Below are 26,875 nucleotides of genomic sequence, written 5' to 3'. Positions count from 1 at the left end.
ATTATGGATCCATTTCCTCTGTTGGGGAGAAAGAAAAAAAAAAGATGAAAAATGAAAGAAAGCAAAATCTGCAGTCGTCTTTTTCATTATTGAGCTGGAAATTTACAGAGATAGGCATGTTAACCCTGGAATTACTTACCTGGCGCTCTGGATCTTGTGCTGCCTGCCTGCGCAGGAGCAACCTTTGTCCCGTGCTCCTGTACAAACACCAGGAGAACACCAGGACAGTCTTTTCAATTGTCCATGAATTTGTAAAATATGGAGCAGGGAATATATATGGAATCAACAGATTTGTAACAAAATCAAAACATGGCCGGGTCCCATTGTTTACTCTTGACTAAGTCAATAACCAGGTCATGTGGTATATTTCTTGTTGCTTTGTTTTGCCGACTTCAGACAGCTGTAGCTTTGGTGTCCTTTCTCCGTTTATCTGTCTGCAATGTGATAACTTCAAAACATGACATAGGAGCCGTTTCAAAACGCTGGGAGTATTTGCATCAGTAAGCAGAACTTCATTGATTTTGCCTAGTGAAAAATGGTCTGGGCTTCACGTGCTTGCTGCCTGGAAGAGCAGAGGGCTTTGACCATAAATTTCTGATGCCCAGTCAAGGTGCAAGCTCAAGCTGTTGGTCATTTCATCCAGCCAGCTAGGGTGGATGGCCACCGTGTGCCCACTGTGCACCCACCATGCGCCCACCGCTCGCTGCACATGCGGTGACACAGTGCGCGGGTGAGCCCCCCGTACGGCACCCCCGGCCTCTTGCATCGTGTGGCCTCATGCTAAGCCCCCCCCCGCCCCCCAAAGGGAAAAAACAATAGTAGCTGAGAACAGGGGAACAGGTGGCTTTTGCTTGCACAAATTATTCTGCCCTTCAGGCCTCTTCCTTTTGCAAAGAACTTTCAAGAGCAGAGGCGGCCGCAGCTGGGCTGGGGGCCATGCCCTGGCAGCGGGCACCGGCTCCTCCTGGCCGGGGAATGCGGGAGCGGGGGCTCGCGGGTGCCGCCGCCGCACGAGACCCGGCCCCGGGGCTTCCGCGCGGGCGGGGCCGGGGGGCGCGTGGGACCGGGGGCGCGGGGCGGCGGAGGGGGCCGGGGCAGCCGCGGCAAAGCCAGTGCCGCCCGAGGGGCACGGCCCGGGGAAGCGCCCGGCCCCGCGGGAAGCCGCGCACGGAGCGCAGGGGGCACGGCCGGGCGGGGGGACCGGGCTGGGGGGCGCTGCCGGGGGGCAGCCGCTGCAGGGCGGCGTGCGGCCGGCAGGGGGCAGCAGGCGGCCGGGGATGGCGCCGCCGGGGCGGCAGGTAGTGCCGGGCGGGGGGGGCGCATCCCACCGGGGCGGCGCGGGCGCTGCGCTGGCAGCCGGCGCAAAAATAGAGCCGAAGGAGGGCCGGGGGCGGCGGGGCCCGCGGAGCGGACACGGACACGCCGGGCTGGAGGCGGAGGCTTCGCCCCAGCGGGCCCGGGACCCGCCAGGGGCTGCCCGCGCCCGAGGGTGCCCCCCGCCCCGGGCCGCACTGCGAGGCGATGCTGCCGGCGGGCCGCCCCCCTCCCCGCTGCACCCCCACACACGCGCACCCCTCCGCATCGGCCGGGGCTCCCCGGGCGGCGGCGGGCCGGGGCTGCCAGGTCCCCGCACGGTGTGCCCGGGCGGGGCATCTCGGGGACGCGGCGCCTCCTAGCCCGGCACGGGACAGTCGGGGACGGGGGGAGCAGCGCGGCAGCTCCGTTACCCCCGCTCCCCCTCCGGCCGTGCCGCCCCCCCGGGGCGGCGGGGGAATCCCGGCGCCGGGGCCGCGGCTGCGCGGGCGAGCGAGCGGGGCCGCGCCGTGGCCCTGGGTAGGCCGGCCCGGCCCCGGCCCCGGCCCCTGCCCCGCGGCCAATGGGAGCGGCCCCGGCGTGACACCTGCCTATATACAGCGGGCGAGAGCAGCATCTCCAGCGCGGGGCGTTGGAGGGGGGGGGCAGCCCAAAACACAACATCAGGTCAGAGCGGGGGCCTCGGTGGTACTATAAACCCCCCCCTCCCCCCCTCCCCCCCCCCCCCCCAAGACTATGACTTCCAGTAAAATTGAGATGCCAGGGGAGGTGAAGGCAGATCCTGCAGCTCTGATGGCATCTCTGCATCTGCTGCCTTCTCCCACTCTCAACCTTGAAATCAAATACACCAAGGTAAGTTGTATTTGTTTGTTCTGGCAGGGAAATTCACCGCGCTCCCTCCAAAGGGGGGATTTTTGCTTAAAATCAGTTTCATTCTGCCCTACCCAACTTGAGTCTAGAGATAAAAAAAGCTACTAAAAGACTGCCTCGACTCTGTAATAAAGGAAACAAGATTTTTAGCCCTGTAATCATCTGAAAACCCACAGGATAATAGAAAAGCAAATTAGATCTGCTGGGACTGGCTTTGTCACTTGTCTTTAAACATAGTATTTTCTACGGAGCTGCTGGGGTTTATTTTCAGTGCAAAATCATTAGTTCTCGAATATGTTTCAGCTGCTTTTGATGTACTTCAGGAGAAGTTCCTATACATACCTGTATATCTTCATCGGAAAATTAAAATGTTTTCTTTCCTGAATTACCCTGTGTGCCCAAGGGACGCTTTTACGATTCCTGGAGGACTCTTTAATACTGCCAGGCTGTTCCAGCACTGGAACAGGTCGCCCTACTAACTTCCGTGGTACTTGAATACACCCTTGCACGATGTTGCAGGAGGGCATGTTTTCCCCTGCTGCCCTTTAAGACTAATTTTCATAAAGCGAGGTTAAGAACAGACCTAGCAGGGTCCATACGGGACTAAATTGTTTTTGTCAATTAAAGTGGGCTTTAACAACAGTCGTTTGTTTGCAAGTGCAATTTAAGTTTTAAAATTCGTTTATATATTTTGAATCTTTGCATCTTTAGTTAAAAATGTTTGGAGAAGGGTTTCAAATGTATTGTGTAAACAGATTACAGTATGTCAGACTTTGTTTCTAATTACTGAGTAACTTAATAGGAAAATAAGCACATCAGGACTGGAAAAAGGTGATAACATTTTTATCTACTGGAAATACAACTTCAGGAGCTTTAGAGCTGATAGGAAACTCATTTTGGCTGATGTAGTGTAAATTTTTCCTCCATATCATCACTTTAAAAGCTTTTCATATTTTCTCTTTTTTTAAGCGGGTGCCAAAACTAATTTGTCCTCTAATTTGCTACAGCAATCGCATGTTCTGGAAGAATGTTTCAGACAAAAGTCAACTATTTTAGATTTCATTACATTTTAATGCAGACTGCAATATGCAAATTAAAAGATGCATATGGTTTCTTGCATATGATTTCTTTGCAGATAGTTTAAATGAAGAGTTTAAACAAATAGTAGTTATTTGATGTTGTGTGGTGTTACACTTTGGGAGCAATCTCACTGTGCAAACAGTATTTGGCATGAATGTTGTTTGTTGCTGGTTTCAGTGTAAAATGTGTTTCAGGAGTGTTCAGTAGATAACAACTTGGGAGTAGTATCACTGTTTGCATTAATAAGTGTACCTGCATTTCTCTGTGCAAAAACTAGAGAATGGGTTCTAAAAATCTTTGAAAAAGGTAACAGTCGTCAGCAATCACCTCTTCCTGTCTGTGAGAATGTAAACCGGATAGTCACCTTTAGTAATTCAGCATATATAGTGCTATCATCTCAGAAATATGTAAGATGTTACACGTTTTATGCTGATGGAACAAGTAAAAGAAAATGACTTTATTTCAATATTAAGCCAAAATCAAAACGGGCAACATGCTTCCACTGAGCTTGGTTTTGAGGTATCAGGTAACTCCTGGCTGCTTTGAGAGAAATTTGGTTTAGGACAGGTATCAAATATTTCACTTGGCATATCCTCTGTCTCTGTTTTTCTGTCTGTCTCGCTCTTCCCTCCTTTTTCTCTTTCTCTGCAGGAAATACAAGTGATTTATAGATAATTGGAGTCTTCAGCTTGGAGTCTTGTCTTGGGCAGGACTTTTATCCAGGATCCACTTTCCCACTATTACAAAGAAAAACAATCAAAAATGAAATAATGGATTGTAACTTGATTCTTTCTTTTGGGGGGAGTGGTCTCTTCATGTCTTAAATGACAAACAACTTCCATAAACAATAAATAACATTAGACTAAAGGACTTTGGGAAAAAAAACAAAACAAAACAAAAAAACCCTCCACCAACAATCCCAAAGCTTGTAAAATTGGACATCTGTAAGCATTCCTAGCAGCCTCTCTCCTGCTTGTTAGCTGAGAATTTTAAATACACAACCAGGACACAGAATTCTTGAACTCTTTATTACAGCTGTCTCTGAATGTAAAATCTTAAACCATTTGGGAGTTAATTTGTTATGAAAAATAGAGGTACCTGTGAACGTTTAAACTGAGTGAAGTAATTTTAAAATATGTTTTGCCAATTAATTGCCATTTCTAGAATTCTAAAATTAGGCAACAGTTTTGGTAGGATGGATCACGTTAAAATTCCAGGAATGCCTGAATGAGATTTGATAAAGATTTTTAGTATGTACTGGAGAAAAGTAAATTTATGATTCATTAATCTAAAACACTACATTGTCCTTGGAATTATTATGAAGGCTCCTTCCAAGAACATCAACAAAACAAATACCACCCATGTAAATTTCATGTATTTGATTATTTACCAGAATTGCTGAAACTTTTGAAATAGTCTGGTAGGTTTACTGCAGTAAGCAGAAATCCGTGCGTTAGGTCCTTCCGACCTGTACACCTGATGTGGCACATAGAGGCAATGCACTTCACTGCTCAGAAAAAAATGTTGCTAGCGATGAAAAGTTATGATGCCATGGTTTTATGTAAGATGTGCAGCAGTATCTAGTGTGATTTCAATACTGGGAGTCAGCCTGTGCTTCTTTTAAAAAACAGCCATTAGAAATATTTTTTCCCAGCTTTTTAATACCTTGGCATGATCTCTGTGAAAATAAAGTGTTTCAGATGTGAGTAGTAAGAACTGGTGAAAAGGCTGCGAAGCAGACATGAAGACGGGTGTTCAGGCACACAGGGTTAACCTTTTCTTTGTGGCTGGCAAGTACTAAAACTGCTACATGCAAGATTCTCTCTTTTCCTTGGGGTAACTCTTCTAATTCTCTACTTCTTAACATTAATGTCCGGGGAGGGACTGCGTCTGCAGAACAGGCGACCTTCCAGTATTGCAGGAATTGGGTTATTCTGCAGCCCCGTGGCACAGCGAGCCCTCCTCAGGCTTCTCGGGCATGTGCTGTGCTCCATACGTAAGGGAGCACGTAGGTAGGAAGGGGATCCAGCCTTCTCCCCGGCAACAAGTCGTACTTCTACAAATGTCAGCTTCATGCCAGAAACTCTCTCAGAAGGGGCTGCTCTGGACGCGTGATCAGACGTGTGAGACAAGCCGTAGCATGGCGTCCAGCAAGGCCAGGTTGTTAACGTGTTCTGTACAGGAAGCCCACCCCTGAGCTGGTGGCTCCCAGAACCTGAGAGCTTCTGAGGGTGATCAGAGGGTTCCCAGCCTCCCTCTTCCAGGCTCTTACGGAACTCCAGTCTCATGCCCGAGACTTGAGCGTCTCCCAAGTACCTGACGGTAGAGATGGAGTCAGCCCAATGGATTGAGCCCTTTGCAGCGTCCTCCTCTTGCCATCTCCGTTTGAGGGGCTAACGGTGTTTCTGCAGGATGTGGATATCCTTCCGTCCTTGTGCCATAATCAAATCTGACTTACTAAGTATTTTCGTAGTGGGTTTCATAAGTGACGTTGACCTTAGAAGGCAGCTCAGTATAAAATGAGGACCCTGTGGTTCTGCCCTCCCCGAGCTCTGGCAGCGGGCAAACATGCTCAGTTTGCACCGCGCTGGGGACACCAGTCCAACTGGATGTTTTAAGTTTTGTTTCTTGCTTGCCAATTGATTTAAGCCTGAGAGGGAGTCGAAGAACTTTAGCATAAGGAAAAGCTGAAGAACTGTGGGTTTGAGAGTTTTTTGCAGAGTTGCTCTGAAGGGGTGAAGCTGTAGCGCTGTGGTGGGGAAGAGGTACAGAACTGTTTCTGTAGTAGTAGCCTGCAAACTGGCTGACAACCGTATTTTTTTGTCTTGTGTAAAAGGGTTTGCTACTACTCTTACAGCACAGGCTAAAATCAGGTCAGTTTCTAAACACAGAGCAGGGAAACTACCCAGCACTGCAGCAGCAAGCTGTAGGCAGCAGTTCCAATTAAGCGTAGGCACACTGGGCAGACAAGAACTAGCAAATACATTTCTAATTCTCGTATGATAAGCATTTGAGTTTGAACTGTTTTGTAACTAAGTTTCTGTATTTTAATTCCCATTATGCTTTCTTGGCATCACCCAGAAATGAATGATGCAGAACACCATTAAAAATTATTTTTGCCACAATTTCCAGCACATGTTTTCCAGATAAAATTCTAGACAGACATTAAGGTAGGAGGCAGGGAATCTATTTTATTTAGAATAATATGCAGAACCTTTGCCGTTTTTTTCAACTAAAGATGAGCTTTGGCAAAACTTGGCTAAGCAATGACACGTGCCATTTCCCACCAGTCTTTCCCTGAATGAGCTCACTCCTTTAATGTCTCCTGAAGTCAGATTCAGTGACTGATACTTGAAGAGATCAGCTGGCCTTTGGGTCAGCTCAGCAAGCGCCGTCTGGTTACAAAAGACAGGGCACAGAAAATTAGAGACGTTTGCATGAAGAGCAGGCAGCAAGAACAGCTCCTTACCCCGTGGTGGAACACTTCAGCATCTGATGCTGACACTAGGTGTGTCCCTCTGTATCATCATGTATGAAGGGTATCTACTGTAATTAGATTTACTTTTGTTTAAATCTACAGTTTGAATTCTCTTCTAGAGCGTTCATACTTTGTAGCTAGTATTGCAAGCCATCAACCCACGTATCAATTGCAAACTATTTATGTACTTCCTTCCAATTAACAGCCTGGCTAGAGGATTCTTTTTTCCCTCCCAACCTTGAAGGTTTTCTGCACAAACCCAGTTTACCCAGCTTCTGTGTGAGGGACCACAAAACAGTTGTAGTCTTATGCATGTTCAGTCCCCTGCCTTTGCTTACTCCAATACAGCTGCTAAAACCATGTTAATTTAAGAGCATTAAAAATACAGAAACTACCAGGCTGAAACTGGCCACGGCTGGATAACTACTGCATTACTGAGCAGGTAACTGCTGTAGCAGTGACATCTTGCTGGGCTGAGTTTTTAGGAAACGACTGAGTCTTTAGGGAAAATACAGACTGCTTTGACACACCCAAGCTGTACAATACAGTATTGCTGGCTTGGGGGAAATTTTTGTCTCTTTCTCCAGTCTGTAAGGTCAAATGATACGCTGAAAGATAAGAGCTATGCAGCGAGTGTTTTTCTCATCTTTGCAGAAATGTTTACGATTAAAAGTATTCCAATGCAAAAGGTGTGTGTATTTGTTTGCACACCAAAACCAAGTCGGTAATAGAGCACTTGCCCCAGCTGAAGAGTAGCCACGTTCACACGCCTGCTCTGAAGCAAACAGGGCAGAAACTTGACTGTGGATCCCTGATTTCTGGTGGTGGCTAGGTCCCGATTTTGGACGCTATCCACCTTTGGCTATCCTTGGAAACAGTCTCACGTTCTCTCCTGTTGGATGATTCACTTGTATTTATGAGGCCTGAGAGATACCAACTTGATAGCCCAGTACACAGCACACTCAGCGAGGAAAAGTAGGATTCAGATCTCTGCTCCAAGAATACTCACGATGTCAGACAGAGCAAGGATTTGATCAAAGATCGGTGGCTGTCCAGGCACTGACCCTAACTATTGGACTATTGAGTTGGGACAATGTGTCTGGAACATACACTTTCAATCTGATGTGAAAAAAAAAAAAAAAATTTCCCTCTTTAATTCTCCATTCTGTTCTGTGGGAAATGTTTCTGAAGGACAGAAGTTCACCAATCTGGTACGTTTCCATATTAAACTGCTGTCTTGAGGTATCTGCATTTTTCAATAAAGCCCAACAGTCCACAAATTCTTGATGATCTCTGCTCAGCTCGCCCATCTCCCTCGCCGTGCAGAATTGTTCCCGACAGACCGCAATGGGCTCTGACAGTCTGAAGTTACTCACCGCCATGACCTGCTTTGTTCCTGGGAGCACCACACACACGGCCACTGTATCCGTTTGTCTTCCCTTCTCTACAATGCACATTAACAGTTGCCTTCGATGAGCTGTCCATGGGCGCTGCAAGTCGCTGGGAACATACCAGCATCTAAAAGTAAATTGAACCCTTCCTTCCAACAGGCTTTGCTCTGCATTTACTACCTCTGGCATATTTCATCTACCCTTGAGCTGCCCAAATGCCTTTTCACTTTGGCCCTAGTGATACTTTCTTCAGTACTCTCACTAGTCTGAATATTTTTATCTGCAAACTATGTACCTTACTATTAATGATCTGCAAAAGCAGGTGAACCAAGATATCGATTGCTAGTCACAGTAATTAAGGGGCACCTTGCTATTAACCTCTTTCCAGGGAGAATTATCCATTTATTTCCAGTCTTTTTTATCTTATCTCTTAACCACTTTTTAATCCATGGCAGGACTTTATCTTGCACCATATGGTTACTAACTTTCCTTAATAGCCTCTTGCTAAGGACTTTATCATCAAAAGCCTTTTTAAAGTCTAAATAAATTATATCCACTGATTCATCTTGGCTCCTCATTTGACTAACTATCTTCCAAAAAATCTCACAGGTTTACAGAGATAAATGACAAAAGATGAGTTCAGTGGTCCATATCATAAATTTTTAGTCTGATCCTGCATAAAGTCACATTTCTTCTTTTACTGTTTTGCAGCTATCTTCCCTAAGACTGAACTGTAACATTTGGCTCATTTTTTTGAAATCGTTTAATTCTCTCCATATCTAAAAAAATACAACTTTTTATCTGTTTGTTTCTTTTCAAAGAGTAGAATTTACTCTCTGAAACAAGCAACAAAACATCGACCTTAGTTCAGCTGAAAGAAATGAGAGACAAAAAATGCATTTATACAGAGACAACATTATAAGGAATGTAAATATAATACAAGCACAGATGTGCAAAGGCTTAAAAAAGCTTCAGCAAATTGCAGTTCCGTGCAGTCCCCTAGTGAGGAATCCTCAGACAAGCGCTGGCATCCCTACTCGAGCACAAATAAGTGCATAAATAGCTATGTGAAGACTTACTACTGATTATCATATGGAGAAAGATGAAGTCTAAAAAATTATTGCCATCTAAGCGCCCAGCCATTCATTACTTTTGTGCTTACTCAAATGAATAGCGGAATTCCTGTTCAGACTGCACACACCTAATTGGTTTTTCTCCAAAACTCAAGTTCTGTATTTCAGAATTTGTCTAAAACCATTATTTCTACTGACCAGCATCTTCTGCTACTTTTAATAGCAACCTACCTTTGTGACACGAATGCAGCACATCAAGGTGGAGTTACGCAGTGTGACTAAGCTTTAAGAGCACTCCATTACTAAAAGTATCGTATGTGAAGCCACATCAAGGTGTTGCTGTGATAGTGTTGCTGAAACAGTCTCCAACCGACCAAAGAAAAGAAGGACTTCATTCTTGTTCACGTCACTGGACATCAGTTCCTTTCCCAGAGAGCCTAGTGAACGAGATTTTTGCCTTATGACTTGAAATATAATACGCTGTGGCTTTGTTAGACTGAAGTGGGAAAATACTTCAGAGAACCATCCACATCACGTTCTGTGACCCAAATGAAAATGTTTAAGGTCAGCTCGATCTCAGTTGACCTCAGCTGGAGGTTAAAACACAAGGACCGTGCTGACCACTAGAGTATATAGACCTTAATCTGTCAGGGATTCATAGGTAATGAAGACTCTGAATTGAACTCAGAATCGAAACGGATGCTGGTGGGACAGCTGTGGAGCAGCCGGCAGCAGGTGGTGCGGTTATAGAAAGGATATACTTTGCTAATTTCCATGTGGATTTCCACTGTGCCCCAATTTAAAATAAGTGAGTTAGAAAAATCCATTTGGAAAGTCACAAAGACATAGGAAGTGTTGCACAGAACAGGCTGCAGCCTCTTTGCTGCACTTGGATGGGAAGAGGATGCCAGAGGGACACTGGCCTCTTACCGTGCTCTGGTCCTCCAGCAGTGATTGCACAAAAGCCCTCAGTTTTGACTCAGAAATGATCAGAAGGTGCCTTTCCCTACAGAAATTCCAAATACATTTACACAGGTAAAGGCTTCAGTCTAAAGTGAGACTGATTCATGTCCAAAGCGGAGCTATTTATCATTTCAGGGAAACACTGAGATTATTTGCCTGTCATGTAAAAGCTGATCTTACCTTCTTATGAATAGGTCAGCATGTCAAATTTGGCCTCAAGTGGCAAGAGCTGGTCAGAACCTCGGGTCTGCATTTAATCTGAAATGGATCTCTCCAGCTGGAAGGTCCTTCCAGGTCTGCGCTGTGGCATCGTTCTCTCATGCTTCAGTGGGAAAAACACCACTTACTACATCATCATCACCACCACCCTGGGATGTCCTTCGTGCCTTTTGTGCTGTTCCTGATGCCTCACCTTTTGAAAACTGGAAGAAACAAGATGCATTAGCATTTGGAGTTTTTTTGCAGGAACTTTAGTTCAACTTTTTGCAGCACAATTAGTCCTTGTCTTGAACATGCCCTTTGAATGGCCTTCAGGGTACTGCTGGTGTTAGATTTTTAGTAAAGACGATTCCTCAGAACATCATTGTCTAGTACTCAAACTAGTGGCTCTGCTTTTCTTCCCTTGGCCCTATAACATACTAGATTTTGGGCAGAAATATAATCTACTGTGGTATAGCCGAATGAAGATTCCCCCAAATGAGCAGCCGCCTCTGGAAATATCTTCAGTCTGCCTTTTATGCCTTTCATAGGCAGGTTGTTTTCAGAATCCACCGACTCTCCCACAGCCTATACTTGCTTAGTTATGTAACTTAGGCTTCCCCTGGCTGTTTTATTAGTGTTACTTACATTTTAAGTTTTTAGTTTTTATTCTGTGTGTTGTGACCTTGTAAAGTTAGCTTCCGCCTGCCACCCCCACCCACCCCACCCCACCCCACCCCACCCCCGTTTCCTCTTGTATCTTCCTGCTTAGCCACCCCATTTATTTTCTTGCCTGTGCTTCCAGTTTTTAGCCTTGGGAATGCAAATTGTCTTTGACTCTTTCACATTCTTAAGCCTCCATGCTGATTCTGTGGATTTTAATTTCCTAGCTTCAAGCAGGGAGTTTCTAAGTTACTTCCTCTTTTAAAAAAAAATCTGCTTCTTGAAGTTTAGTATCCCAGACAGTAGGGCTTCTTCATATGTTTCTCTCCAGCAATGAAGCTGAAATTATTTATGTGGTAACCATTTCTCAGGGGTTCAGACACGCTTTTTAGTCCCTGACAGGCCTACATCAAACCTTGTTTAGATTAGGACACTGAAAACTCTGCTCTTTAGACACTGTCTCCGTGCGGCTCTCGTTTAACTAATGCGCAGTTACTTTTGCACCAGCCTTACTGCCTTTGTATTCTTTTTCCACTTCAGTGCCACTCCAATGTCACTTCAGTTGCTCTTATCCAGAAGTCAGTACTTCACTGCTGCTGTTATCCTTCATGATCTACACCGCCTCTGTATCCCTGGGTCTGCGTTGTGTGATGTTTCTCTTCCTTGCACACAGAGCTGCTCCCCCTGGCTCTGCAGCCTGACTTGTCCTCCCTGCATAGCTTATACCTAGAAATTGTGGTATGCCTCTGATAATTCTCATCCCCGTGTGCTCAAAAAATGCTAGGTTTTTTCCTCTCCGTGATACAGTCCAGATCACCCATTTTCACACTTAGATTTTAGTGCTGGTTTAGGGGCACTTGCAATTTCATTTCCTAACTATAAGATGACCTAGATGAAAATTGTGTTCTAGCTAGCTGAAAAATCCTGTAAAGTCTTTTCAGCTGAACCACTAAAGCACCTCCTATGACATTGCACCTCACTCTTATTTACCACTCTGCTAGTGTAAAAAGTCCTTAAAATAGAAATTAAACTGCCTTTAATACTTCTGTATACTGTCAAATTGATCTGAGAAGGCAGTTATGTAACTGCTGGTTGGATACATAGATTTTTATTTTATTTTTTTAAGGAACCACCTAATTTTGTTGTTTGAAACATATTTGGAGTTTATTTTAAACATTCTTTGCATGCAAGCATAAAAGCAGTGTCTTGATTCCACTGGGTATTTTCAAAACTTACCAGTATACCATAACATACACGTTTTACATTTGCTTACGTGGGTTGTTTTCAGCTGTAACAGAAATAGTTTATTCTTGAGTAGCTAAGAAAGTACTAAGAAATTATTACCTGCCTTTCCAAATTAAGGGGGTTATTTTATTCTCTCCCGGTTTCTTCAGTTGTGGCAGATGGTTGCAGCAGTCCTGTACCTGAATGGCCTGCATGGACCTTGAGAAACATGCACGCATGTTTTGCAGGAGATCTGGCTAAGCCTTCACCCCCTTTTCTGTCAGTGCTCGATGTTCTGTTGGTCTTCCTCTTTTCGTCCTTATCACACTTTCTTTACCACAGCTACTTAACGGCTTCTCTGTCTTTTGTGATGTCTATGGGATGCTGTTTCCATGAGAGGTGAGAATCACGCTCTGCTTTTTCACTTGTCCATCTGAAATGGTGATATGAGACTAACACGAAATGGGTTAGCTGTACCGATGGTGGCCTCGTCTTGGTGGTCCAACCCTTTGATAGTGATTTTAAAACATATTTGTTAATGTTACTAAAGACATTTTTAGCTAGCATCGCTCAACTGCAAGTGTTAATATTGTGCTCCTTCCATCAAAGCTTTTAGAAAGCATTAATTGATTCAGTCTCACAGTAAAACTGGTGACAAGGCTCCTTCACAGATGGGGGAGTTTAAATTTGTTGGAGTGTAACCATGACTAACTGAGACTGTAGGTCAGTGTCAGAGGCAGGATCTCTTGCTAAACCAGCCAGGCTACTAGAAGATAAAACCTCTTTTTCTGTACATGCTATTCTGGGAAATGGAAATATAGATGAATTTCAGAGCCAGTGTTTACATGCGGCTGCACGCCTACAATTCTATACGGTATTAATCGCACACTTCCATGTGCACTCACCTACACAAGCACACACAGCATAGATGAAAAGACCCCTTTCTTTGTGCTGCTTGCTCTCTTTCTGTGTCACTTGATCGGGAGTTGTCTCCGTTACCATTCCCTTGAGTGCTGTTTGGGAGGCAGTGCCCTCCTTGCTGGAAGAACTGGATAATGAGTTCAAGTGAAGTTGGGGCTTGCAGTGTTGCTCCCCTCTGGGCTCTTCTGTTAGGAGGGGGAGTATCTATCTCCACTGGTGCAGCCCAGTGATGGCGCTGGCAGTCCAGGTTGTCATCTCTGGTATTGTTTCTGTCCGCTTCTCAAGGGTTTTGTTTTAGTAAGGCGCTCCACCATGGAGGGGGAAGGCAGGCCCTGCTATTTAGATGGCAACCAGGAGCCCAGTGCAGACATGCCCAGTGGCTGGTGCAGCGCAGCTCTTCCACCCGCCAGCCAAGACGATCACTCTTCATGCTGGGATTCTAGCTGAAACACAAATGTGTTCATGCTCTTGCTCTCTGCCTCAGTTCATTTCTCTCCTTGAAGGAGCAACAGAACAAATCCTTGATAACTTACTTCCTGGTTGGAAAGCAGGTAAGGGCTTCTTAGGGCTGTTCCCTGTGACTGGGAACCTTTGTAGTCAGCTCTTCCAGCTGTTTGCCTAAACGGTCTTCAGGGAGACTAAAAGCAGTGAACCTGGAATAACAACATTTGACTTCAGCTAGGTCCCATGAGAATTTAGTTATTACTTAATGGATTGAATTGGCGACATACCTTATACTAGATAACTGCCAAAGGTTGCATGAAATTAACCTTCACAAATGGCTAGTTATTGGTATACTCCTTGCAGAAAGCAGGAGCATCGGGTGACATATGTTCACTGTAATTAATATTGGTTTTCATACCTTTACATGCCAATAGCATTTGCAACGTCTGGGTGAAAAATTTCTCAGATTAAAGTCTCGATGCTGATTTTAGCCATTTAATGATCATGTCTCATTGTGTTCACTACACTGAGCATAAATCCTGTCTTGTAAACAGCAGGGAGACTAATGAGGTTTGCCCACATTCTGGTATCATTACAAGGAGTTCCAGCAGAGAAAAAGGGCATTTGGTTAGAAAGGGGAAAAGAAACATGAATTTTAAAGGAAATGCGGGGGGATCTCAGGACTGCATATATGAACATTCGTTTTTAAGGAAGGCTCTTTATTAACAAGACTTAGAACCTACTTTGCTCATTTAAGGAAATCTCTGTATAGTTAGGTTTTGGTTTTGCCTTAGTCTATGTTTTTAATGCTGCGTGTTTGGCAAAAGTTGAGGGTCATGTTTTTAATTTACACACTCAAAGTTATTAGTCTGCTTCTATTTAAAGGTAAACAGAAGAGCTCATTTTTCATGCAGGCCTACATCTCTATGCAGAATAGCTTGCCAGTCACATATAAAAATGTTAAAATCTATTAAATATTGGCATTATTTTGCTATACCCTGAAGTGCTTTATTTGCTTGGGACTGTAATCAGGTCTTGCAAGAGCGCTTCACATCCAATTTTAGTCTTAGCACCACAGTGTACTTTGGGGTGTAAATTTGTCAGGTATCCAAGCACAGCAGGATGCTTTGACAGCTTAAGCCTGGTTCTCTCCAATCAGCCTTATGAATAATAAAAAGTAGAATGACCTGTGTTCCAGTTTTGTATATGTAAAGTAAACGGCTTATCAACAGAAAGAGCTGGCGGTGAAATCAGAACTGAACTCTGAGGAAGGGAAATCTAGCTAAAGGTTTCTTCTCTCCAGAAGAATATTCTCAAGTAAACAGATCGGTACTGCCCAAGACTTTTTATTAAAAGAATTTCCAGCCTAAGAGATTTCATTGTAGCACTGGAAGAGAGGAGAGGTGGTAGGTTCCTTTGCACCTTCTTGAAGCGCAAAATGGGTTTATAAATCAGCTTTCTGGGAATTGTTATCTCACAGCTTCTTCTAACAAACACAACAATTTGTTTTAAAGGCTTTCACCGAAGATGTCATAAGTGGTAATCCCTATGTTGTAAGTGGGTACTTAATGTGATTTAACTTAATGCTGATGATGCAAAGCTATTCTCCCCCAAAGCCTATTAAGAACATCCAATTTTCTGGTAGACTAACACTCCTGCTTACTATCGTAGAGATAAGTGACTGTTTAACCAGGACATTCGGGAATAGTTTCAAACCAAGGCCACAAAACTGAGTGGCCACAAAACTGGTCTTTGTGACAGTTCACTTGAATGCAAGCGTCACAAGCTGGATAATTGTTGTTTGTTTAGGAGTAGTTTGAATTTCTGTTTGTTCAGACACGTACATACAGGCACTTTCAATCATCTTAGTGAGCGTGCTGGTGAATATCATTATTTATGACATTAGTAAGCACAGTCTAGGTAGAAAAGGGCCAGTGCAAGCCATTTATGTAAATGAAATAAAGAAACCGATAGTAAATACTGAGTTTTGTTTCCTGTTGCCCTAAAGTGCAGATAATTCTAACAGTTTATCCAAGACATGCTTCTCGTGCTGCATGCTTATTTGGGTTTTTTGATTTTTTGTGGGTTCTGTATGTGCAGAATGACATGAAAGGAAATGTCACTGGCATGTTAGCAAAACACGCTAACAGTAATATTTGAAAATATTCAGGATGCAAAGTAGAAGTGAAGGCAAACTTTCCAGGAGCTTAAGGCTGCTCACTTGGGTCTAATATAGAGTTAGCACTTTGCAGGTCAGTGGCTCTGCTATTTGTCTCTGACCTAACAGATCTGGAGTTCTTCACATCAAAACCAAGTCTTGCTGAGCTGAGATCAAACGTGTTAAGGTAAGGATCTTGCCAGTGATTTATCGTGCCAGGGAGGGTGATCAGGCCATAAGGGGCCACTGCAAATGAAGCTGACATTCCAGCAATTTCTCATGTGTAGTTATAAGGTAATTTTCTCAGACAGAGCTTTTAAGTCAAAATAAATTTGCCCATTGTATTTTTCTGTGTTGCCTATAGTGTCTGAAATCCTAGTTTTATGCAGCATAGCTGAATTCTAAGGAAGAACTTGCTCTTCGGTGATGAACATTTAAAATGGCCATTACCTACAAATGATGATCTGCTTGATTCTTTTAAATAGCAGAACGTGTCTCCCATGCACAAATAAATAATTATGCTGTTTTATGTCCACACAATGAGCACATAAGACTTGCAATAAGCAAATGATGCAAAACACAGGAAAACGATACAGACTAATACCAGTCTTGTTTGTACAAACCCCTCCTCATTCCCACCATTTCAAATGAGTGCTTGTGAAAGGGTTTCCAGGATCAAGTTCTTAACAGCCACAACTTCATTAAAGCCCGGTGACAGCCTAAAAATTGATTCTGTAAACAAATACTCCCTCCTCTCCACTCCTGATTTAATGAATTTTTAGAACTTTTTCGTTATTTCATTTTTTTAAGTTGCAGTGCATGATATCAAGGATCATACTCCACAAAAAGCACTGCCATCCTTACCCAAATCATTCAGTGATGGCTTTTCTTTGTTATTAGTGGATTTGTAGAGCATACTCAATTCTTTAGTCACCCTGGCTTCAGAAACAACGTTTTCTGATGCAGTTAAGCAAGACAGTAAATGTTCTTCTCCAGCAATTAAAGCCCCGCAAGTAAAAGGATAGGTAAGCTTAGGAGATTAGTTTCTTAGGAGTAGATGAAATATTACCTGAGCTACGGGAAAGTGTTATTGCTCCTGTATTGTGCCAGTAACAGCAGATAAATTCTTCATTACCTGAAAAAAAAAAAGGTAGAAATTACTTTGAGGAAAGTCTTCATGTGCTGTAAGTAAAGTTTCTTCCCACAGGTTTAATAAGGCAGCCAAAAGGAGTAAAATGTTTGTGGTGGGTATACTTCAACAGACAATACAATCTGAAGTCTCTTCTCTTTAGATTAATTTTCTTGAACGACCAGGCACAAAATAATCCCTTTAATGAGACTGAATTGAAATAACGGATGCTGTATCAGCATGTGGCACAGTGAGAAACTAAAATAGAAAAAGGTAACATCACAGTTTGGCAGCCTGGGTTTTGTGCAGGAAATACTTGTGCGGTGGGGGGGGAGGAGGAAAGTAAGCATGCTACTGCATGTTGTTAAGACTTATTTAATCTTCTTAACTAATTACTCACACTTCCTAATTCAAAATCATACAAACAAAAAACGTTTAGATAAGCTGGGAGTTTTTTCAAATGGGTGCCCCCTACAGCTTAGAAAATAAACATGACAGGTTTCCCCTCTCTGATGTGCTGCCATTTGCAAGAGAACAGACCCAACTCCCAGAAAGACAGAAGACTAATTAAGACAGGAAGACAGGCAGGTCAAACATTTGGTGTGAGGGATTTGGGACATAGGGGAGAAAAAATCATGTTACATTCCACTTTCACAGCAGACTGACAGGAGGCTTCAAGCCCTTTCTCCCATTTGCTGCTCAGAGACCCGGGGCTCCCCCAGTGTCTCCCCCCGTCACACCTGTCCCTAGCGAGCCGTTCCCCAAACCTGCACTCACGGTGAGCTGGCTCAGGGGGCACCCGCTGTACCCCCCTGTAAGCACCTAAACATGATGCCTAGAGGAGCGGGCCAGTGCAACAGCCACTGGAGGGACAGGCCCTTACTGGGGGCAATGGGAGCACGCCTGAGGTAGCAAGTACTGCCCCGAGGGAGTGCTGCCCCCTCTCCTCCCACCCCACGGGGAATGGAAAGAGACTGAGCTAATGCGTTAGGTCCCACCATGAGGTGCTAGATCATATGAATCCTCCTCCAGCTTGTGTCTGCCACGATGCAGCCTGACTTCATTTACACATGCTGAAATGTCACTGAGACCTTGATGTACTCCCTATTTTAAATACTTGGCTTCTGAGCCGAAGTCCGCTGATGTCAAGGACTGTTTCTGATTTCAGTAGGCTTGGCTCAGGCCTTACTACTTGGAAGTTACAGCCCGAGAAGCTGAACACTCCAGCCTTCTCATCCAGACGTGTACCTTTGGCACAGGACTTGGGTTGCATAAACATAATCCTACTAGATTTCGATGTACTGCTGCGCTGACAGCGAAACCAGAGCAGCCTCATTCACTTCTTGTGCATTTTATTTCCGATTCCACTTTTTTGATCCTCCTGCCGTAGTGCGTTTGTAAATGTTTAAAATTTTCCAGCCTTTGCCATACGCTCTGGAGCTTGGACTCTAGATTTCTTGAGTGAAACTTAAAAAGTCTGGGTTTATGAAGGAACTGCCATTTATAGTAAACCATGTCTAAAAGCCATGACAGTATCCTTCTGGCTCTGAGGTCCAAGTGAGTTTTAAAAAAACCCAAATACCCCAAAACACACAAAGCTTTAGAAAAAAGCTCTTCTTCCTTTTCAATTTTTTGGGTTTGTTTTTTTTTTTGAGGGGTAGAGGGTGTCAGGTAAGGAGAGGTAAGGAGCCAGGACAAGCCAGCAGCCACAGAAGAAAAATAAAAATCAACATGTTCTGGTTTTGTATGGCCCTTACAGGTTCTAGAGCAGCTGTCAGGTTTCCAGTGACACAGCTCTGTCTCCCAGCACAAATATCCTTCTGGAGGCTGTTACCATTGCTTCCTCTTCATCAGCTGGGGCCTGATTCAGCTTCCACTGAAACCAATTTGATTTTTCCTTTCACTTTACTGTGGGTGGGACTGGACCTCTAGTGGCTGAAAACCAGCTACGTCCACAGGAGCTTGCTTGGCAGAATTAAGTTTAGTGCAAAGTTCAGCGTTCTCACGTACAGTTTGCTGTTCCTCTTAAGACAATTACAGTTCCTCCACAGCTGAAAGGCACCTCATTACAAGAACCAAAATCTGGGTAACTTCTGCAGGACCAATACTGCTCTGTGGTAACCGTGGTGAGCAGCATGATAACCATTCCTGTTTGTATGGTCAAGCCAGGCAGCCTGCCTTGATGTACATAGGTGTACCATTTGAAAGCAATGCAGTCATTGGCACTGCCCAGCATAAGGCTCATTCATGGACTGCCTTGAGAAGCAGGATCCTGCACTAAGCATGTCTGGGGAGGTTGACCTTGAGGTCTGTGGCCCATTCCTCATCATCTGTGAACTTCCAGCTAGGAGCAGTGACTCTCACTGTTCACCTGAACAATCTCCTTCTTAAAAATACAACAGCACTGCTAATCAGTCGCTGGGTGGTCAGCAATCAGTCCACTGGGATTGGCTTTTGCTTTCCTAGTGCCTACTTACAAACCAGGCTTTTGCTGATTTCGTAGCCAGCTGCTTGTTTCCAGTCACTCCCAGGAGCGCCCCGCAACATGCTCTGGCTAGAACGTGAGAGATTCGTTGGATCGAGACAGCCATAAAAGTGAAGGAAAACAAAGCCTGAGAAAATAAACAAGCTGCACCTCTGATTGGCAATCCCATCTACTTCATTCCCTTACAATTGTACTAATCGTTAGGAGTCTTGAAATGTTTCCAAAGGAGAGGAAATGAAGTTGCCGAGATGGGAAAGGATATGAAATTTCCTGACCAGACTGAGGCACAGGTGCCCGGTATCTGGGATGTTATGCAGTATTTACCAAGGGAAATGCTGCTGCTGGATTTTTTGCATGCCTCTAAAATTGTTTTATGTCCTCCCCCCCCCCCCCAAAAAAAAAAAAAAAGTAAAAAAAAAAAAGTGCCACTATGTATTACTTAATGCCTCCAGCTATAAGAAGATGCTGAGGGCCAAACAGCTGTGATTCTTTTATAAAGTACTTTGGCATCTGATGCCCCCTCCCCCATCCTTGCAGATTTGATGTCAAAGGCTCTCTAAGGAGAAAGTCACATATGAAAAAAAGATCTTTGATGGAATGAAATTATAACCAGCTACTAAATCAATTGAGTTAGGAAATTCCCATTCCTTCCTCCATTCATCCAGAACCATATCTCCTGTGGGAAGCCATTATTATTTGGATGTTAAAATCCTCTTCCTGTACCAAAAAACATTTCTGGAGCTGCAACAGCACAAAAACATTGTTTATTAAATCCATGGGAAAATAATTCTACTTCCAAAGAGCTGAATGCTAGGCCACTGTCTGTCCACTGGCTGAAGTTCTTATACAGCTGGGGAGCCTGAAGAAAATGTCTGATGACATCATTATGAAGCAGTATCAAATTAAGAATGTAGATCATCATTTCACTCACACATCATTTGAGAACATTTTCAAGAAAGGAAATGAAAAGTTACATTGTTGCCACCTGTGTTGATTACTCTTATGAATTAAGGGAGCCCATATTACTTTTCTTCTATGTTTTAAGGGAAGACAACATAAACAAGAGAGGCAATGAGCATGCAGGAATCCCCAGTGCATTTAAAAATCAGTTCGATTTTCCAAATCCAGGGCTAGCCCCTGGGTGAACATCAGAGGGAATCCGTAGTGCCATGACACCAGGTCTCGTTCAACCAAAAGCTGCAAAGAAGGTATTAGTTCTGTGCTGATTTTTAATTAATAATACTTATATACACACCCACAAAGACAGTTGTTTTGTACCTCCTCAGTGGTAAAGCAATAAAACCACAAAATTCTATCCATTTTCTCCCTGCTCTATATTTTGCTACTACTGCATTGCAGATTAGATTGTTCAGCCTGGTTTTGTACACATCCCTTTCTCTTTGAATGCTTATCACTACAATTACCTGCATGGTTTGAAATGAACATTAAGTTGCTAATTATTAGTAAGCCAACTGGGACAGATGGCTACTTAAACAAGATATTGTAGTTGTTTATTTGCAAAGCTTAATTTGCTTTGCTTTATGCTAAAAACATTTACTCTTGGCTTCATTTCAAAACTGATGAGCATCCAAAAATGCTATTGAACTCAGTGCATAATGCTTTTGAAAAATCAGTCTTATGCAAAGTGCAGTATATGACTTCCTTCTAACTATATGTCAGCAGGGTCTTGAAGTAACTTGAATTTTATGTAAAATGTTGAGCTTTACTTTTCCTTTGTATAGTTTTTTTGTATGACATGGCATCTCAGAGGCTCTGAGCAGTCTTGTAGGATGGGTCAGATTGCTTCCTTGATTAGTCCTGTGAAACTCTGTCAGCAGTGGCTGCATGTAATTAGCTGCGGGCAGAATTTGAACCTAGCAAATATGTGGTAGGGCCGTTATATTGCAAAGAACTACCAAAAGGTCTCTGGGAATGTGTGTGTGCGCGAGGAAGAGGGTACTGTCAGTACCAGGAGGGATGTGCCTGTCCTTTTAGGCAAATGGCATGCCCTCTCCACGTCCCACTTGGAAAGGAACAGAAATTACCAAGAGGCCTTTATGATGAGATCTCAGGAGCATGATGACACTCCAAGGGCATGTTCAGAGGGGCAGCTGGGGGCTTCCAACTGCACCGTTTGTAAGGCCTGTTTGAACCTTCCCCATCCTGCAGACATACACTCCTCACCCACCCGCTCCCTCAGCTGCTGCTCACGCTGCATGCTGCCTCAGGCAGCATCGCTGGTGAACGAAGAGTATTTACCTTAGACCATTGTGCACCAACTACAGCGAGGCTCCGCACAAGAGGCAGTGTCTGTTTTGCCAGTTGGGTTTGTCCTTGGCCAAATCCCTGTACTGACAGGGCCACCTAGGTAAAACGGGAGCGCTGGCCTGTTCCCCTCCTGCTCTGGCACTGCTGCAGTTGTTGGCTCTACTGAGAGTACATGGCAAACTAAATGTGTTCCAAAATTTCTCAAGTGTTCCTTCTTCCCTTTCCATTTTGGCACGGGTTTGTTGATAGCACCCAACAGGCCAGATTATTTAACTACTCACAATACCGCATAGCAAATACATGACATACTATATACTTTTTCTTCTCCTTACTGCAAATCACAAAAGGTAAGGCTAGGACTCAAACAAAAACAAATTACCTCAGTAACTCCTGGAAAACTCAAGTGGTTAATCAGTTACCTTTTATTTACATATATATGCTTAATGCTGAATTAAGTTGTAAAAACCAAAGGCTGATTTATAGCCCCAGTCAGCCTTAATTAACATTGATTCCAGGGGAATAGTAAATGTGAATAGCCTTCACAATTGAGGTTGAACAATGAACTCACTGGGTGTTGTCCAATTTGTAGCATGATTTACATGGAAGCAAGCCCTTCTTTTTTCTAGGGTTACCCCTTTTTCATCTGGTGTTTGGGATGGGTTATATATAATCCATAGATAGGAACATTTGCTGTCAAATATTTTCCCTGATTTACAGTTAGCCTTTCCATGGTCACTATAAATAAGGCAGAAAAAAACCCCAGTTTGAGGCTTTGCAGGGATTCCTTGTTCTTGCAATGTGTCATCGCTTGTCCATTTCGTGGCATTTTTACGAAGTGGCCATAATGAAAGTCAGATTAAATGTACAGGATATATACATTTAATCAACAGCCATTGGAGTCAGTAGTGCTGGAAGAGTTATAAAAGCCCCTGTGAATGCAAATTTATTGCAAAAGAATCTGCGTCTTGGTGGTAGGAATATCTGCTGAATGGTACTACCTGACACAGAACACCTAAAACTTTCAAAAGTGAATTATTTAAGTGTAAGGTTTTGCTTGTAAAGCCGCCAGCTGCTGGATTTCAAGACTTGAAACTGTTCCAAAACATGGGACTAGGTACTTTATTTGTGCACTAGAGTAAATACTCTGATTTTACTGCCAATTTAAATGTGCTCAGTTTACAGTAATGAGCTTGTATAGGCAATACCTTGTTTATAGAAAGTGGAACAGGAAGAAACTAACATTAACCATTAACAGTAGCAATTTCTCTTGCCTTCAACTCTAACTTTATGCCAAATAGATCCTTCCCATGTCCTATCTGAAATATTTGCTATTACTGTTCTTTTTATAAATCTGTGGGCTAAAATGGAGCATTCAATAAAATAATACACCTTATAGTTCCAGTCAGCTTGAAATGCAACACTCTCTTGTAATTCCAAGACACTGTTTCTTATTCCTATGGTGAAATGTATTTTAAGAATAAATACATGTCCTGCATACTAGCAAACCTGATAATAGGTGTTCATCCCTGCAGAATGTAGTTAACTTTTAAAAATCTTATTTTAAAAAGAACAGACCACTCTGTAAGAGAAGAGTACTCAATTGCAGTTGCCACCACTTCTCAGGTTCTTGCACTCAACCTACTGTTTTATTCTTGCAAGACAGATCACGCGAGGAACCTATGTGTTTATGTACATACTGAAACCTTAAACAAACATCCTTCCATCACCTTGGGCCATCTGCTCCTGAAGCTGCAAGCTTTTCTCCCTTCCCCTCCTCTTCAGTGCACCCACACACACTCTGGGCATGGAGTTAACTCCACCAAACTCAGTGGAAGGGGTGACAGTAAAATCCTTCTTCCACACAGATCACAGATCTCTGAGTTTCTTTGTTTCACTTACAGTCTAAAAAGTGACAACGATATGCTGGAGGATTTTGGCTTGCGGTGTAAGTCACCAGATATCATAGTGGTGATTCTTTCATTATCTTATTTTGGCTGGGTTAGTTCCAAAAGGTTCTAACGGGGACCAGTACTTCGGTTTGCAAAGCAGTGTAATCACTGAGCAGGAAGACACCACCCACAATCTGAGGAGCTTGTAGTCCAAGGACGTGGTCAGGCTCGAGATAAGTACAGTGTGCAAAGAAAGCGACAGACAGTAATGGTAATGGTGCAGTAGGTCCTTGGTTCAGCTGCCTCTGAAAACCAAAACAAAAGTGGAGGGTGGGGCGGACGTGAAGAAAGGACAGATTCTGAAGTGGGTGGAAGGGCACATGGCAAAGTGGCTGAGGCTGGAGGCACAGGGAAGATGGGGAAACACAACAGATACACATCCATAAAAGCAAAAGCATGTGTAATTGTTGGTTTCTACACACAGCTGTTATATTGCCAGAGTCTTTTCCAGGCAGGCACAGGTTCCTTTATGCGCATGTCCTCAGTCAGCCGGACATGAGTCAGCTTGGAACCAGAAGCTATGTCACTGCAGTCAGTGTGGCACTAAGCCTGAGCTAATAAGCCCCGCTGAGAAGAACACAGCTACATGGCTTCTATTTGGCTTGGAGAATAGGTTGAGCAAGCTCATGTCTGGTAACAGAAAACTCTACAGACACATCTTCGCCTTCCCGTGCAAATATGATCACGCCATTTCTTTCCTTTCTGTAAAATGCACAGGCACACTGGCATCCTCACCATGTTCTGTTCTTTTATGGACACTTTATTCCCTTTGGTGTTGCAACTGTCCATCTTGAGCTTTCTGACTGTATTTTCTCTTGGCTGCTTTTTTTTTTGCTACAATAGTGCTGGTTTTTTTCCCAGCTGTTTTTTCTCATCAATTTATGACTAGCTAGAGAGCTTGTTTCCTTCCTTCCTTACAGATCCATTAAAGCTTTGGAGATCCTCTTTCCTTAAACACCCAGTATTTTGATCCTGATGCTTTTCCTTGCCATCAGAGAAGTTTTAAATGCTTAAGTTAGAGTACATTTTAAACTATTTAGTTGGCAGGGTGGAGTGGCTGTCTTTGTTGTACTATTCCAAGCCTAAAAACTCAGCAGCTGATCTATAATCATACCATACTGTTCTTTGACTAGAGAAGACAGGTATTACATTCCATTCATTTCCACATGAAAAACATGTAAATTTTTTGTCCTGGTTTTGCCACATCAACTTTGCTATAAAGAAAACAAACAAAAAAGGAACCAATAACCTGACACCATTTAAGCAAAGCCCTTACATAAAATTGTCTTCCATCGTCTCCCTGAGCTCATCTGGCTGACCTGAGCCATGTGCCAATACAAAGGTAAGAGCTTCTTTATTTCATGGTAGTAAGACAGCAGGAAGAGCAAGATTAAAGAGGTGCCAAAGTGCTGCTCTGGACGAGTTGTTTGCGGTGTTTAGTCTGCCTGATCAGCAGGACAGATTTCTGTCCCACTGTCTAGAGTGTTTCTGTGAGGAAACTGGACCGATATTTAATACATCATTCAGTCTCGTTCTGTAGCCATGCTAGAAGAAGATGGGCCAGTTTCCACCACCTCGGTATCTCTGACTGAACAGAGACTCCTGAATCTTTCAAAGGGTCCCTTGGCTTTCTACTCATCCAGTCGTAAGATCCGTGTGGGGTATGGGGCTTTGCTTTAAGAAGAGAAAGGTCCCTGTCTCTATAAACACAACTTAACCCCTCAAGCAAAAAAGGGTGATGAACATTCCTTCTACCTAGGGGTGAATTCCTGCCTCCAGTGAAGTCAGTGGTCCAATTCCTGTTGATTTCAGTGAGGCCAGATCTCCCCCTTAACATTTTAAGTTGTATTTCATGGAATACATTGATACCTGAACTCCAAGGAACCCGTATGGTGCCTGGACTTTTTGAACACTTTCATTCTTAGAAAGATTTCAAGGACAGGAAGAGTCTGAATACCTGGAAAACCTTTCACTCTGTCATTTTCCTAGACTGACTTCTTTCATATTTGCTGATAAATAGTTGCATCCTGTTCTTGAAAGTAATTCAGCAGAAAATGACGGCCATGTATGCAGTTATCAGTAAAAATCTACTTTAAACAAATTCATTTGTCATTACTTCTCTCAAGACAGCTGTTGTCAGCACCATTAAAATTCAAATTTGTTTGCCTATGACAATTAAAATTATGTCAACACTGAGAGATTTTAACAATTTCCATTGTTCTAAGCAGATAAGCAAGTTAATTCTGTGCTGCAAGCCATCACTGTAGCCATAACCAACTGACTGTGTACTGAAGAACTGCGATGTTTGAGATTATTCAGCCTTGACTGGGTTGTATCAGTGACCAAATGTTTACTTACTGAATTGAATGATTACTTCAAATCCTTGTCTTGTCTCCAGCAGTTTCAAGGCTTTTTCTCTGATATAGGTGTGGGCTTTTTTTAGTTTTTTTGTTACAGATTTTGAACCAAATCTGAACGTCAGCCAGGTTACTTAGTTTAATGTTGCTTCTGTAATGATACTGCCACAGAATACAGCAAGACATCGGGGGCTGACCCTCAGCCTGAACTCCCAAAAACTGTCATTTTCACAGGCATAAATGAGTTTCAACTCTTTTGTATTAGAATCTGCAGCCTCTCCCAGGAGTCTGTTGTTATATACATTACTGTTTGTTCATGCAGGAGGATTGATGACTTTTCTTCCTTTTCTAGATTTTCATCAATAATGAGTGGCAAAATTCTGAAAGTGGGAGAACATTCCCAGTATATAATCCAGCAACAGGAGAGCAGATCTGTGAGATCCAGGAAGCTGACAAGGTAATACATCCCGTGAATGGGTAGAAATGTACAAATAGAATAAAGCAACAGGTCCAGAATAGCAATGCTGGACATTTATTAATCGCAGTTCCAAACCCCATCACGTGACTAAGGTTGTAAACCAGCAAATTTCGTAAGCCTGGTAATGTTACTTACCTCTGCGTCTTTCTTCCTTCTTGGCAGGTTGATACGGACAAAGCAGTGAGGGCAGCTCGCCTGGCTTTTTCTCTAGGTTCGGTCTGGAGAAGAATGGATGCATCGGAAAGAGGCCATCTTTTGGATAAGCTAGCAGATTTGGTCGAAAGAGACAGGGCAATTCTTGCTGTAAGTAGCACATGAAAATCAACAGTCAGATCACCTGTCAGTCTTACATTTTGAAAGCAAATTAGTTCATAAATGTGGTAATATGAGTTATATTTGAAAACTACACTCAGCTGATCGTTAAGATGGCTG

At 43.4% G+C, this 26,875-nt stretch overlaps 1 protein-coding gene and 1 long non-coding RNA gene across 3 annotated transcripts in view; one reads left to right on the top strand and one right to left on the bottom strand.

Annotated features, from left to right (window-relative positions):
• Nucleotides 1-26,875, top strand: part of ALDH1A2 (aldehyde dehydrogenase 1 family member A2) — an 81,892-nt gene that overhangs the window by 22,162 nt on the left and 32,855 nt on the right. Inside the window, exons 1-3 of one of the 2 annotated variants that reach the window (XM_037393490.1) lie at nucleotides 1,947-2,166; nucleotides 26,318-26,422; nucleotides 26,606-26,746. In XM_037393490.1, coding sequence (XP_037249387.1) covers nucleotides 2,050-2,166; nucleotides 26,318-26,422; nucleotides 26,606-26,746 — 363 coding nt within the window. In that variant the 5' untranslated portion in view covers nucleotides 1,947-2,049. Of the gene's footprint in view, nucleotides 1-1,946; nucleotides 2,167-26,317; nucleotides 26,423-26,605; nucleotides 26,747-26,875 lie in introns of those variants that run through there. The other variant, XM_037393488.1, reaches the window with a different exon arrangement.
• On the bottom strand, nucleotides 10,339-26,657 carry LOC119150748. Its single transcript, XR_005105195.1, has 4 exons — nucleotides 26,579-26,657; nucleotides 16,847-16,912; nucleotides 12,375-13,828; nucleotides 10,339-10,591 (listed from the first exon to the last, which is right to left on the bottom strand). It is a non-coding gene; the product is annotated as an uncharacterized LOC119150748 (long non-coding RNA).

The sequence above is a fragment of the Falco rusticolus genome, chromosome 7 (assembly GCF_015220075.1).
Source record: "Falco rusticolus isolate bFalRus1 chromosome 7, bFalRus1.pri, whole genome shotgun sequence".
Taxonomy (NCBI): Eukaryota; Metazoa; Chordata; class Aves; order Falconiformes; family Falconidae; genus Falco; species Falco rusticolus.
The sequence above is the reverse complement of the archived record's forward strand: the minus strand, read 5'-3'. Positions and strand labels throughout refer to the sequence as shown.